Source organism: Phoca vitulina, unplaced genomic scaffold (assembly GCF_004348235.1).
Source record: "Phoca vitulina isolate PV1807 unplaced genomic scaffold, GSC_HSeal_1.0 scaffold66, whole genome shotgun sequence".
Taxonomy (NCBI): domain Eukaryota; kingdom Metazoa; phylum Chordata; class Mammalia; order Carnivora; family Phocidae; genus Phoca; species Phoca vitulina.
In genome coordinates this window covers 1,148,502-1,164,732 of record NW_022589769.1, presented here as the reverse complement: position 1 = coordinate 1,164,732, position 16,231 = coordinate 1,148,502, and the positions used below count along the sequence as shown (strand labels likewise).

Here is a 16,231-nt window from a genome sequence, read left to right as displayed (position 1 = left end):
GTTTGTCTTGTCTTATACCACCCTCCCCCTCCTCCTCACCACTATCATCATGACCACGAATATATATATATATATATATATATTTTTTTTTTTCCTGAGCTTGCAAGCTTCTTCTCCTTCTGCTTCTCCTCCTCCTCCTCCTTCTGTTGTGCGGGAAAGGGTTAACTCAGCAGGCCTGGGCTGCTCAAACCCTGCACATTCTTCAGGACTGGCCCTTGGACAGCTCCTGGCAGATGCGTTCCAAACCCTTGGAATAGTCTACCTGATAAAACTGTTTTTGGATGCCTGAGCCTTGGGCCACACATGGCCAGTTTGATAAGATAGTTTACCGTAGCAATGTGATTTATGGCGAATGCTTACTCTTGCTCTTTGGGCTAAGGTTTGAGTAGCTGATATCACTCACTCAGGGGCTCTGCATCCCTGTGACCACCTCCCAGGAAGCGGACTGACTCCTGTCTGCCAACACTTTGTGTGTGTTTTCAGACACCAACACCGGTAAAGTTAAGCACATCGTGTACTTCCACCTGGATGGCACACCAGAGGCTTCTGCCTGGTTTCTTCTGGATCCCATCTCTTGTGTTCTTCCCCTTTGCTGATTTTTAATCCGTATTGCTTTGTAATAAATCAGGACTGTGACTATAAGAGCCTTTTTGAGTCCCATGAGCACATCCAACCAAACACAGAGACTGAAGATGGTCTTGTGGACCACCAACACAGCTCTGCAGCATAAAATCAAGCTTCATGCTTTTCCCTTCTGGAGTCAAAAATCACAGAGTAATGCCCAGAAAAGGAAGCATTTGGGCGAATGTCTCTCTTTAAGTTCTTGGATTGCCTTTGATAACTACAGATGCTTCTCCATCTTGAGCAGGAGCTCAAATCTCAACGTCAGCATTATCAACATGTTAAGCCAGATTATTCTTTGTGGTGGGGGCTGTCCTGTGCATTGTGGGATGTTTTGCAGCATCCTTGGCCTCCACTCTTTAGATGCCAGTAGTGAACAACCCCATGCCCCCAAGATGTGACAATGGAAAATGTCTCCAGAAGTCGCCCAATTCCCCTGGGGTATAAAATTACTCCCAGTTAAGAGCCATTAATCCAAGATATTGGATTAACTAACGTATCTGTGTGGGAGGTAACTTGTAATAAAGTGGAATGGGCTTTGAAATCACAGAGATTTGGCTTTGGACCCAGCTCTTTAACTTTTGAAGTCAGCAACCTTGGGCAAAATAATATCACTAGATTTCTAATTTATCTGAAAAATGAGGAAAATGACACTTACCCTCCAAAGTTATAAGCTCTGTAAACATGCAATGATCCCAACACGGAGTCTGGCATGCAGCAGGTAATATTACATGCAAAGATATTTTTATTAATTATTTTCATCCTCTGTGACCTCAAGGATAGAAGACATGGCAGGCATGTCCTGGTCTAGTCCTACTGAGGAAGCTGCACAGCAAGGTGATGGAAAGCGTGGGCTTTGAGGTTAGAAAAAAGACGTTTATATAATAAACCAATTTTTCACATACCAGTTCTGTGATATGAGGGAGGAGATAAACTCTCCAGAAAGCCTTGGTTTCATAATTTCTATAACGGAGAGAATGCTTGAACATTTTTATGAGGATTCAAGGAGAGGCAAAGTGTTTTGCACAGTGCCTGGCACAGTGAGTGCCCAGAGTGGCTTATTGTTGCTGATGTTTTGAGTTGTTCATGTATGAATGATGGCAGCCCAGAACTTTCCCTATGAAATTGATCCAGAGCCAAACATTCAAACCTCCTCTTTCTCCCATGGTGTGCAGAGGTCGGGGGCTTCTCCTACAAGGGCTGTCTTATCACTTCCTGCCTTGGGGGAGCTGTCCTTGGTAGACTTTCCATGCAATAGAATGGGAACTAATTTATTGAGGAAGTGCAGTTTTAAGCACATAATCAAGTTCTGATCCTATTTGAAGATCAAAATCCCCCACAGGTTCCATCAAAGCTGAGCTGCATTCCTTCCATGGGGCAGGGAAGGACACAGATAAAAATTAAGGCCAAATGTGGGCAAGGATGGAGTGAAATCTGATAAGGCAGATGGGGAAAGGAGAAGAGAGAAGGCAAGTGAATTGCAACCAAAAGGGGAGGCGAAGGTAAACAGATGTATGAGATAAAGTCTTTGAAGTGGAACATTTCTAGGCTGAAAATCCTTTGCTTGGGGACTTAAATCTGGACTCTTCTGTTCCAGTTCACTGAAGTGCACTGCATTTGAATCTGGCAGATGTGTAAATTATACAAAACATTGCAGAGCCAAAGGTCACTGTTCATGAGGAGCCATCGCTCTGTGTCTAGTCGGAACTGGTCCTCTGGGTGGACATGGGCAGTGTTAGAGCCACGAGGGGTGTCTGAATATTTGCTGCTTTGAGGGGCTCTGAGTGGTAGCAAGTACCTTGCAGACCCACCTTACATTCTTTCAGGATACTAAGGTAGTCACCCCAAACGCATGCTTTGTACCCAGGATTTGGGCACATCATCCCAAGCCAACACAAAGTCTAGGACAGTAGCCAATAAAAGGAAAGCAGCCTGTGTCAGGGACCCTAGTTATCACAGGTTCTGACAATCTTACTCTTTTTCAGATACTATTGTATCCAAATTGCAGGAAGGGAATTGGAGAGAAGTCCATCCAAAAGTGTGGCTAAAGGTCATTCTCTTAACTGTAATGGACTCAATGAAGTGAAATGGGGGGAGCGCCTGGGAGGGAGACCGACATCTACCTTCCTTTGACTCAATTCTTAGATGAATCATGGTTCACAGTGGCCAAAAGCCCATAGAAAACCAATACCTCTCTACGGGTAATCCAAGGTCAAATACAGCTGCCCTTTCGAGATAAGCAATCACAGAGTGCTACATCCATTCTCTTCATTTTTAAACTTTATACTGAGATCCCAACCCAGTCTCCCATCAGCCAGCCTGGTATCAAGGCCTGTGGTCCGTGGCCAGGTTTTTACTGAGGTGGACATAATCAATCCAGCTGACTTCAGTCATCACACTGATCTCATAGTTTTATTTTACTTTACAGTCTATAAAGTTCTTTTACACTCATTACCTTACCTGATCCTCCCTATAACCCCAGGATAACCTAGTTTTAAGACCCGACCACCTTCATATGTGACTTTGCAGCCAGGTATCCTTCTTTTAGTACTCCCCCCACCCCTTTGAAACCAAAAATGTGTATTTTTAGGAGGAAAATCCAATTAAGGACCCCCTTTTTCTTCCCCGCACTGAAAAAACCCCCACTAAGAATAATAGTGTCGCCAGACTACTGTTCATTGCCATCCTCAAGGTTTTCAAGTTGATTTACTCTGCATCTCTCTACTTTTGACTTGAATTGTGTGTTTTTTGTCATCGGGACCTAACTATATCTTAGATCTGCATTGCATTGGTAGATCTTTTCCTTTCCCTATTGATCATGACTCGTGGAGTAATTTACCTCAATTCCAATTTTCCTTTGCAGGCAGGGTGCTCTCCATCCACGGAAGTGAGTTATGTGTGTTCAAGTGGTGCATCTTATGAATCTTGTTAAGCTTTGCCGCCTTATAGCCCTACTGATGGAATATTTAATCACAGAAATGAGTTGGCAGATATGATATACAGCGTGGGTGAGCTTTGCAGCCATCTTACTGGCAATTGAGAAATGGATGGATTTGCCATTTGTCAGTCCCATGTCGACAACTGTGTGTAACCTTTTGTTATTTATTTTTATTTTGTTTTACTTATGCATGAAGATTAAAGGTGTTTGCTTTCAATCAACAGTTTCATTGGCTAGCTATCATGATTGTCCCTAAAAGACACCACTGTTTCTTTTAATCTTTTTATTAGATGGCAATGGAACTTCTCACAATGAAGGGGGAACTATAAGAACCCCCTTTGAGGCCTCCTCATTGAGATTCTTAGAAACACTGTTTCTAATGATACTAAGTAACTTGAAGCATACTGCTGGGAACAGATATTTGCAGATACTGTACTTGTATTTATTGCCCTCAATTTTTTTAAAAAAAGTCTGAAATGGAATGGTCTTAGACACTGATTTTGAGATCTACCTGCACATTTTTTTTAATTGCCTTATCAATCATTTATCTTGAGAATAAGCCCCAAGGAGCCCGAAGATGATTAGATGTAGGCAAAACAATCAATACCATGTAGCTTTGTAGGAAAACACCCACTTGTCTTTGGAGGAGATTTACATGGGTTCATGGGATGTGTTGATTTATGCCTATCTGCTTCTGGAGACTGGTGTTGGGTAAGCATTCTTCTGGGTAGGACTTGGTAAGAGTTCAGAAAAACCACCCGAAATGAAAGACCTTTCATAACAGCTTTCTAAATGCTTCCCCTGGAACGTGTGCGTGAGGGAGAGTGTGCGTCATAATTTATCAAAGCAAATTAATACTGTTCAGCTAGTAATTAAAGATCCTCATTAAGAGGTGCTCCTGCCCTCTCCACCCCCACCCCACGTTAGCAATAAAAATGCACTCAGGGCGTCAAGAGGTTATATACGAAAATCAATAACCTGCCATTTTATAATTAAAGAGAAAATAAATGTTAGGGAAAAGTCCACTAAATTAGGAAAATTACCTTTAGGAGAGATTGAAAATATTGATTTTAATTTACAAAATATGTGAACTTTTCATGCCCCGTTCTGAGAGACAATTGGAGGCTGGGTTGTTAATTCTGCATAAGCTTCAGAAAATCGATAATTATACTATGGGAATATTATGATATTTGTCATTAATAGAAAATCTTATATATAGGAGTGCCTAATAAGCCTGGCTTTCTATCTCAGGCAGACACAGGGCTGGCCTGCTAAATATCCACAGCAAATCAATGACAAGGTCTTCATTTCAGCTTTGAGGCACATTCGAAATTGCAAGATAAATCCAGACTATGTTTATAGTTGGGGAAATCCAAGAAGCCCCCTAAGTTCTTAATCGTGGACATTCAAATGGTTGACGTTAGTAATTATATCTCCATAGCGAAATGAATACATGCTATGTCCACATTTGCATATATGCACTCCATCCATATTGGTGTCTTAACTTCCGATTTAAGCTAGCTCAATTCTCAGTGTTTATGGGTCTTCAAATATTTCAAAGGAATTGTTCTGGAGTGTTGGATTGGCAGCATTTCCCTATATTTCTGCATATCATGAACTCTGTTGACATACATACACAGATAATTTAGGCAAAAAAAAAAGTCTTCCGATTATTAAGGGTAGCCCACATATTGGCAACACTAACATACATACACAGATTTCTCAAGTAACACTTACTTATTCGTGCCCCATTTCTTTAGATTTAAGTTTATTGGGGCATCTCATAGAAATAATTATTTAGTTGTCCAGAATCCTTAAAACTGCCCCTGACACAGCCAGTTAACTCGTCTGAATATGGAGGAGGTGGTGGTGGTGGCTGGGGTGGTGGTGGTGGTGGTGGTTGGAAAAATACAAAATTATTATCTTACTCCTCTTCTTTAATTTGACTGGCTTGGACATAGAGCAGTAGCCTGATCTACCATCATAGGACACAGTCCATAAGAATTACAAATTTTAATATTTACACACAAAAAAGAAGCAGCATATAACCCAGTTGTAAAGAACACAGGCTCTCGGTTTCAAAATCTAGCCAGCTTCTTACCCGCTTGAAATCTTAGCGGTTTAGTGCTAAGGGACTCTGCGTACCTTAGTTTTCTCATCTGGAAAACTGCCATGAAGATTTAAATACATTAATTTAGGTAAAGTGCTTAGAACCGTGCCTGGCCACAGATAATACTCGGTAAATATTAATCTTTATTATAACTTATTCTTTCCCGATAGTCCCATGATCTAACTTCTGCAGCTGGGCTCAGGGCTAATCTGAATGGCTGTTCTAACGTTCTAAAAGTCATGGAGATTAATTTATTCTTATATATACAAGCCAGTTTGAACGGTTTCTTCTGTCTTAATGTCCTCTCAAACACCCACAGATATGCATATAGGTTTCAGATCACACATAAAGGAGAGTTTCTTGGTTGCTCGAGCCGGATGACCAGCAACTATACTGCATGGGACCAGAAACATGTCCTTCCTCTCTCTCTCCCAAGTGACACATTTATACCCTACCTCCTCGTCAGATGGCTTCTTGCTTCTTGTCCTTGACCCATTATTCTGGGGAGAAACCATGCACGTAGCCAGGTGCACACACTTGCAGAGAATGTGTCAGCTTGTTTTCCCAGCTATCCCATTTCATTGGGCAATGCCCCCAGATGCATGAAAGCTGCTGGCTGGTCTCCTGCATGCCCTTTTGAGGGATGTCCTTTCTTTGCAGCTTCGGACAAGGATGTACCCCAGCAATATCTGTGCCCCTAAACAGACTGCCTTACCTCCAATCCCAGAAATTAACTTCCCCCAAACAGGCAAGCTGAGAACAGAAGGCCTAGTCCTCTCATGTATTAAGAAAAGAATCTCTTAGTTTAGTGGTTTACTCAGAATTCATCACAATCAGTTCTCCATTAATTTTCCCCTTCTGGCAGAGAGGTGGAATACTAATTTATTTTTATTTATCCAGCGTTTATGTGGTGCTGACTGTGCACCAGTCTTCATATATTAACCCATTTAATTCTAATAAGCTCCTATGAGGTTGTTATTATTATCATCTCCCATTTAACAGATGAAGACACTGAGGCACAGAGAGGTTAAGTAACTTGCCTAGAGTCACACAGCTGGCAAGTGGGGGGGGCAGGATTTGAACCTGGGCTGTCTGAGTACAGTGTTTACATTCCTCACTTTGCTAAGTGTCCTCTCATGAGGTGGGTTCCACCATATAACCATGGAAAGCCTTACAGCAAAGACTTTTCTCCCCCAGAAGAGTCAACGCAGCTACTTCACGGTCATAGAGTCACTGGACTTAACCCAGGCTTGTGGTAAAAATCACATGCGAAGAACAAACATTGCCTATCTGAAATCCAGACCGTAGCTATCATATTGGGCCTTCCCAGATTTACCACTTTTTTCTTTGTTGAGTTGGTGACCCTGCTAGAGTAGCCATCCGAGTGTCCTATGTTTCTGTCATACACTAGGGTTGATCCATGATTAGGAAAATGACAGATGGCACCCCAGAAGGGACCAAGAAGGGGTAGGACTTACTGTGAAGAGGTCACTAAGTGAGTGGATCTGGACCAACTGGTCATTTATTTCTCCTTTTTTAAGAGCAAGGGCCCCATCAAAGAAAGAGTTCTTTTCAATCCCCATGTGACAAATCTACTAACGTTCTAAGGTGTTAAATGCAGCCTTGTTAATGAACAAGGGGCTAACGGGCAGAAGTGACAGGCCAAGCAGAGCCAAAATCTCTACCACTGCTGCTTCTGGGTTACCCTCTCCCAAAATGTGATGAACAAGTTTTCTACAGGGATTTCCTGATCAACCGGTAGTTGGCAGGTAGCAGGGAAGGGGCGAGGGGAGAGACCTACCCTGGAAGGCAGAGCAGAGAGAGATGGAATTGCTAAGGAATACTGATTAATAGAGAAAGAAAGACCACTTCATTTTTTTTTGCTTTTTGTTTTTTGGGGTTTTTTTTTGTTTTGTTTTTTTCGTTTTTAAATAATCCTTCTCTTGGCAATTTCAACTCACTGCCACATTATTGGAATAAGTGAGCCAACTCTCTGCTTTGCCAGGAAGAAAGAAAGGTAACCCCACATGGAAATGGATGGCTAAAAAACACATCCAGGCAGATTGAAATAAAATGGCCATGAACAGCTCTACATTTGTTCAATATGCCCTCGAACAAAGTCTCGATGCTTTTTTGAGGAAAAATCAATGTAAAATGTCATAAGAAGGGCCGTGCGTACTGCACAGTGTAACACACATACACGATTCCCCTTTATTTTTAAAGGGTTTTAAACACTTTTGGTTTTGCTTTAAAAAATTCCTTCAGAACTTCTTAGGAGAGGGATTTACGTAGTTCAAATTATTTTATGAAACCTGTTCCTTACTGGCAGGCAAAACACATTTAAAACGGATGAAAAAGAAGTCATGCAAAGAGGAACTCTTTACCTGCATAGAATTCGGGGCTGTAGACCGCACCCACAACTGGATTCAATTTCCAGCCTTAAAACAAATATACAAAAACATTATTATCACACTTGATTCAACAACTCGTATCACTGCAAGTGAACCACAATTCAAATGGGTTGTTGTATTTTTTTATTTTTATTTACAGGCTATATGGTTTGGGAATGCATAAAAATGATTTGAAACCTATACCTGGAAAAACAGATTTATGCTTTTGATTTACTGCCAACACAAGTTAATAGTATGGAAACTACTGACCAGCTACAAGTGAACTTTTTGAAAATGATGTGGTAATTAATTTTCTCCCATATCAATATTTTCTTGAACCACCATAATAATTTCAATTTTTTGTCTTCTTCCATGGATCACCGCTAGATAATCCATCCTATGTCCCTTCATGTTAAGTTCACAAAAATTTGAAAGCTCACATAAGCAGAATTCTTTGCGGCAACATATTCTGATAATTGTCATTCCTAATTATAACCCAGAGAATTCCAAAGTGCTTTTTACATCCCAAAGAAAATGACATTTATCCACTAGAGAATGAGTATGGAATACATTTCAGCACATTCAGGAACCATAAAAATTCTTAATCAATGCATGATATCTAAGGTAACTTTCAAACAACCTGTATATAAGATTAACAGAATCCTGTAATTTTCCCAGTGTTCTGGATGGAGCATTTTCTGTAAAATGAATCCTGGCCCCTTAGGAACTTTTACTCAAGAAAAGAGCATACAACAATACTTGCAAATCGAGAAGCTCTGCACATTGCATACCCATTGGGCACAATTTAGGGAACAACCTCCAAAGAATGGTCACGTTTTAGGGTTTGGTGATTATTTCCTGTTCCTGCTGGTAAGTTTTTATGAAAACATCCATTATATGGAATTCCTGAAAGACAAAGAAGGGCAGGCATGCTGCCTTTTGCAGAAGACTTTGTGTCCTTGGGCTAAAGGTCAAACACCAGAGGTCTATTAATATATGCTTCTGAAAAAAAGCAATGGTAAAAGTTGGGATGCGAGAGAAGGTATTTCTGACTAGGAGAGCTCTTCCCAGAAGGGTGAGGTATGACATCCTCTCATCTGACCTAAGTGATTGTAAGACCTGTAAGAACAGCCAAGGGGTGGCCACAATCTACTGATCCCCTAAGGAAGACAGAGGCTCAATATCTCAATAGATAGGACCCTGGATGAGCCAAAGAACTTTCTAGAACTTTCTAAGAATTTTTTGTTTCTAAGAACTTTCATCCAACTTGAATGAGCTAGCTAGTTTACAGCCCCCAGGATGGTCTTAGGATAGGATTTTTCAAAGTGCTATGCTTGCATACCTGGGAGGCTTATTAATGGAAATGTCTGGCTATATTTTAGATCACCAGAAAGAGACATAAAATTCTGAGATGTGTTGTCCCAATGGTTTCTTCACACTGACACCTTCCTTTTTTATATTAACCACATCTTGTCATATAGGAATTTCTATAATGATATAAAAATAAAAATTATCTGGCACATTTCAGAAAATGTGCTTTATAAATGTGGAAAATGACTTCAGTTTGACCAACTAAAATTCTACCATTTTCTAAAAAAAAGAAAATAGCCAATTTCTGGGGATCTGTGGACTAATATAAACATTTCAAGTCCTTGGAATCAAACAGAAAATAGAGCAAACTGGTTGAAAATAAAGATTCAGGATTATCTGGACATATTTAATGTTCTTCCCTAGTCCTCCACAGAAATCTAGAGTTTGTGAACAAAGTATATAAGGACCCATATTAAGTGAATAATTAAGTTATGAATTTATCACTCTTTTTCTTCATCCCTCTGCTTCCCATCTTATATCTTGTTCTACTGGTGGTGGAGACAGGGTCTTTTCGTCACTATTGAAATAAGGTTTTGTTTCCCTTAAATACTTCCTTTTGCACACAAGACTGGGACATACCATTCGCTGAATGTGGACCCACTGATTACTTTTGATGAAACTCTCAAAGACTATAAGTTATACCTATCCATTGATCCATCTATCTATCCATTGATTGATCTATCCATCTATCATCATTTATCTCTATCCTCTTTCTCATCTATTCATCTATCTACCTATCTATCAGTAGATTGATCAAAAAAATAAAAAAAATAGATTGATCAGCTCTTGACAAAGTTTACCTGATGTTATTTAGACCTCCAGTGTCTTCCCAGGGTAGGCTACTTAATGCCATTATCTATCTATTTACCAACTACCTGCCAGTTTACCATGTCTATTTATGGAAAACTTTCATTCAATATGTAAACAATACTCTCCCTCATTAAGAGATACGTGCTATCTCCTGTCTGCCAGTATTAATTGAGAAAGGTCATTGATAAGGTCTCCTTCACAAGAAACCAACCTGGAATCTGTGAGTAGCAAAATGAAATGTCATGGGAACATCATTGCAGGTTTTGACCTGCTCCTTGTTATTGGTCCTTCTTCCTAAACAATGCTGCTTCCACTGTGGGGAAAACAAAAACCTTTCTGATCCACAACACAGGCATGACAACCCAACTTCTTACTTCCCTCCTTCCCTGCAGGCTACTCCTCACCAAGTCTCCCCACTTCAGCAAATGGCTTCTCTCATCCGCTTGGTTCCTCAAAGCAAAATTCTTGATAAATAATTCCTTGATTCTCCCCTTACCCTCATACCCCATGTATGATCCACTACAAAATCCTGTTGGTTAGACTTTGAAAAGACATTTCCATCCACTCCTCTCCGTTGGCACCATCCCAGGCCAAGACACTTCTATTTTTCATCTGGATGAGACCACAGCAACAATGCCCTAACACGCTCCATCTCCTCCCACTCCTCTTCTCCTTCCTCCCTTTACCCATTCTATTCCTAGTGGTCAAGCCCATTTTAAATGAGTGGATCAGATATGGGGTTCTGCAACTCAAAATTCAACAGCTTCCTTCTGAACTTAGAAGAACACAAACTCTAACCTTGACCCACAAGCCCACACAACTTAACCCCTGTCCATTTATTTCATAGCATGGTTCCTTTCTCTCCAAACTACAGGGGACACTATGCTTTTAAATCTTTATAAAACCACCTAAGATCATTGTAGATCAATGTAGATTATTCTGGATTATATCCACTGCTCCTTGTGCTTAGAGAACTCTCCCCAGCTCCTGACACAGTTGACCTGATATTATGTAGGTCCCATTGTCTTCCCAGGGCAGACTACTCAATGCCACGTCCTTCCCCTTGAGCTATTCCCTGATTCAATTCCCCGTTTTGTTTTCTGCATAGCTGTTAACACTACCTGGGTTTATCTTTTTTCTTTCTTTCTTGTTCTTAATTGTTTTTATACCCATTCTCCTTCATTAAAATTAATGGTAAAGTGAACAGGACTGCTGTCCAATGTGAATTCCCAGCACCTAAAACTACATTTGGCAAATGGTCAGTGTTCCATAGATATTTACTTAGTTTTGCTCTAAAGGAACAGAAGGAATAGAGAGCTTTTTCTAATGGGCCCATTCTGTTTTGGCTAGGATTCTATCTCCTTCCAACCTCCAATGACCTGTTTCCTGATATACATCTAATAAAGAAGGACTCTGTTAGGGGTGACTGTCTTCAAGGCAGAGGAAATAAGGATCCAGACCTTCAGAATCACCCCTGCTCAGACTTACAGAGCTCATGCAGGCTTATGTAAATGTATGCAAATCACATGCAAATAGCCTCCTAGTCCCTGTGACTCCTTCCAGTACCTGGAAGAGACCCTTGGGATAACCCTGCTGGAGACAGGAGCCTGCACTGTCAGGAAGATGGACAAAACGATCCCCGTTTTAAGTTCTCAGGCAGTCTGTGTACATCCTCAGGCCTTGCAAATTCAGAGATTTTGATCAAGGACATTAAACTGAACAATGAGGCTTACAACAAAAGAGAACAGCTGATAAAGCCCACTGCTCCCAGCCGCCCATACAATGAGGCGATGGAGCAGAGACCAGACACAGGAGCCGTGTAGAGAGACCCCTTCTGTGGCTGGGTCTCAAGCGGCTGCATCCAAATCAGCACTCCCCTCCTCAAATTTAGCTCCTCAAAGGTCATCTGCCAGCGTGCCATAGAAAAACGCTGCCCAAGCTTGCCAGTGTTAACTATGGCTGTATTAGATGTTAAAAGCCAAGTCTGAATGTGCACACAAAAGATCTGCACGTGTCTTCTCTAGGGCTTTGCTGGGTTGGATATCAAAGAAACATATTCAAGAAAGTACCCTTAAATACACCACAGGGGGTTCCGGAACCGCATACCAGTGCTTTCTAAAGACATCTACTGAGGATGTCAGGCAACGCCTAAAATGAAAAGTTAGTTGCGCGCTGTGTTTGGTGCGCCCACTATTTTTTTTTGCAACATATATTCATGGCCAATATTCAGATTTCATTACAATACAGGATTTCTGGTTTTCTTGAAAGTTCAGTAGACATAGCCAACTTTAGATTAGGAATCCCACACAGACCGATTTGCTGGAAGTGACCAGGGACCACTCCACTTAACCCCCAGTTAGGCACAGACTCTACCTCTGCTCCCTACTGTATATCTGGCTTGGAGGCCAAATGCCAGCAATCTTTTACTGTTATCCTGTCTTGCTTTTTCTTCTAGTAGAGAATATTTTGCTTTTCCTCGTATGAAAATGGAAGATAGTTCGGGGCACCTGGGTGGCTCAGTCGTTAAGCACCTGCCTTCGGCTCAGGTCATAATCCCAGGGTCCTGGGATCGAGCCCCGCATCGGGCTCCCTGCTCAGTGGGAAGACTGCTTCTCCCTCTCCCACTCCCCCTGCTCCCTCTCCCACTCCCCCTGCTTGTGTTCTCTCTCTCGCTATGTCTCTCCCTCTGTCAAATAAATAAATAAAATCTTAAAAAAAAAAAAAAAGAAAATGGAAGATAGTTCAAAAAGAATGTGAGTCTTTCAGACCCTCTCTGTTTGCTTATCTATTTTACCTGCCTAGTCTCTGTTGGCATCTGAATATTTGATCCTAAAATTAGTATGTCTATCAGGAAATTTGACTTACTTTCTATAGCAAAAAACAAACAAGATGCCTACTTATTATTGAGATTATTGTATAATTAAATTTTTAGGGCATTTTGTAACCCTGGTCCTGTGTCGAGTACTTAACTCCATAATAAGCACAGATACCCTAGAGAGTAGGTCCCATCATATCTCAGTTTCCACTTAAGAACACTGGTGTGTGGAGGGTTTAAACAATTTGCCTGTAGTTCAGTACCCAGGGAAGGGCAGAGCTGATAAAAAGTCTACTTCTCTATAGTCTTGGATTTTTTGGTCCAAATTTATCTTTCCTAAGCTATCTGAGAAAAAAAAAAAAAAAAAAGATCCACATCCAACATCCATGCTTCTCCAACATCCAGGGAATCCCTGAAAATCTGGTTCTCAACTTGTTTTGCATTGCAAACGTGTGATCTGCAGTGACTACAATGAGCCCCAGCTCTGGTCTGAGGGCTTCCGTCCTCAGGAGGAATCAGCAATACAGCAGTTGCCCAGGTCCCTCCTTGGGAAGCTCTCTGATGGACAGTGTTTGCAGATCCCTGGATGTCATTCTAAAGTCTTCTCTTACATCCAAGTTCAGATGTCCCAGGAAATGTAATGCCATGATGATGGTAGAGCAGAGCCCGCTTGTGTTTAGGATCCAGTCTTACTCATCACTGGAAACTTTGTGGCTGGTTAAGCTCTTGTTGGACATGTGACTGAAGGAATGCATGAATGTGATAGTGGCGCCCACAATGATATTTCACCATGTGATGATGACCTCAAAATGTGATGACTCTAGGAAGGTGTATTTGCTGAAGTGTAAGTTGGTAACTGTAACTTTTCTCATTTCGACGTGACTTCATGGGTCCTGACTTACCTTCTCTTCCCCACCCCCAGCTTTATTGAGGTATAATTGACAACTAAAATTTGTACATATTTAAGGTGTACAACTTGTTGATTTGATATTACATATACACTGTAAGATATCACCACAATCCAGCTAATTTACATATTCATCATCTCATATAGTAACTTTCTTTTTCTTCCTTCCTTCCTTGTTTCCTTCCGTCTTTCCTTTCCTTTTTTTCTTTTCTTTTCTTTCTTCCTTTCTTCTTTCTTTCTTTCTTTCTTTCTTTCTTTCTTTCTTTCTTTCTTTCTCTTTCTTTCATTCTTTTTGTGGTGATAATATCCCCTTTTAACATAGTCACTCTTGTTAAGGATCTGAGAGGGCCCCATTATCTTTAGTTGTATTGCAATTTATGGGAAAGGTTATTTGTAGTGATGATACTCACAAATTATGGATTGGAAAAGCTTTGAGAACTGCTTTTCTTTGAATACCAAAAGTCTCCACAATGTCTTCTACAGAATCCAGCTGCTTTATGTAATTGGGATTTGTATTTGTTTCTTAAGTCAGTTCTGCTGTGACTGTCCATCCACCCCTTGGGTCCCCTACTCAGCCCATGTGATAGGATAAGCCCCTGAGTGCCCCCTTTCAGGTACATGGATGAGAAACCCACATGACATTCCTGGGAACTCAGAATGCATGGCTACCTGGAATGGGATGTGGGATGTTTATGCCACAAAAACAGGCATTTGGGGCTGAACATTTAGTTTCATTATTGTGGTCGGTTGCCATTTGTGTGCAGTTCTGTAAGATGATAGAGGGGAAGCGATATTCTTGCATCCACACAGGCATGGCCACAAGATTTGTTACTTCAGAATAAAAGGGAAAGACTTCACTAATGACTTCTCTTCCAGCCTCAGGTTTTGCTTGTTTAAAATAGGGATAAGTATGTCCTCTTTGTAGGACTTCATGTGGGCCCCATGCATTTAAAATGCTTAACATGATGCCACATGGTCAGTGTTCCAGAAATGTTGGCTATTAATGGATGGGCTTTGAATTGTGTCCCCAAATTCCACTGGGCTAGTGTTCAACCCCTGGGTAGGACAATGATCAATAACTCTTTCTTTAAAATAAATATGCATCCATATAGCTTAAGGAATAATATTTGGCTTCCCTTGCTTCATTTTCTCACATAAGCAGCACACGTGAGCACCTATGCACATGCATGATAGCACTCACGTGTGCATATACACACACAGTTGCTACTTCATAATTAAAGGAAATGCCCAATAGTCGGGGTGGTGTCACCACATATTAACTCTGGCAAGTTGCAGAGTTATCATTTTTACCCAAGTAGAAAGGCTTCATTATGCATAAATCAGAAGTTTGTTTCATTTCAGCACTGGGCATTCAAAGTCTGTTGTGGAAATTTTCTATACCATTTAAGGCCATGTCTCAGGTTGTTGGAGCTGGAAAAATGGGTCAGCAGAATAAATAATTCTTCTGATCTTTCAAAGTGGAGCTCTGTTATATTGAGGGTATATCTCTGTTTAATGGTGCCCCTTTTAAAAATATGAACAGACTGACTTAACCAAATCGGTAGTCATTGGCACAAAACGAAAACAAAAACAAAAACAAAACTACTAAATGCTAATATTACTGTTTATAACAGCAACAACACAAAATTTAAATGTCAATCAGTATGAAAGGTAAGAATAAGCCCATATATTGGGACGCCTGGGTGACTCAGTTGGTTAAGCGTCTGCCTTCAGCTCAGGTCATGATCCCAGGGTCCTGGGATCAAGTCCTGCATTGGGGTCCTTGCTCAGCAGGGATCCTGCTTCTCCCTCTACCTGCTGCTCCCCTGGTTGTGCACACCCTATTGCTCACTCTCTCTCTCAAATAAATAAAATCTTTTTTTTTTAAAAAAAAGAATAAACTCATATATCCATTTCATAGAATGTTATGGAACCACTAAAACGAATGAATTTGGTATGTATTAACCTTGAAAGAACTCCATATTGATATATAAAAGCCAATTAAAAATGATGTGCATACCATGACATCATTTATATAAAAAGCACGTACACAATACTGTGAATACTATAAATATGTACTTATTTTATTTATATATATATATATATATATGCATAAAAATGCAAAGTTAAAGTACAGACAATAATCTACAACACTGGTGTCTTCTCGGTGGGGGGACTAGGACACCAACTTGGCAGTGGCATGATTCAAAATATATTCAACCTTTTCTTTAATGTTTCTTTCTCTTTTTTCTTTTTTCTTTTTTTTTTT

At 40.6% G+C, this 16,231-nt stretch overlaps 1 protein-coding gene across 9 annotated transcripts in view; it reads right to left on the bottom strand.

The window, feature by feature from the left end:
- The window catches only part of RBFOX1 (RNA binding fox-1 homolog 1), a 1,177,605-nt gene that overhangs the window by 87,716 nt on the left and 1,073,658 nt on the right, over nt 1-16,231 (bottom strand). For all 9 annotated transcript variants that reach the window (XM_032392249.1, XM_032392251.1, XM_032392258.1 and 6 more), the window contains one exon: nt 8,054-8,107. In XM_032392249.1, the coding sequence (XP_032248140.1) occupies nt 8,054-8,107 (54 nt within the window). The remainder of the gene's footprint in view (nt 1-8,053; nt 8,108-16,231) is intronic.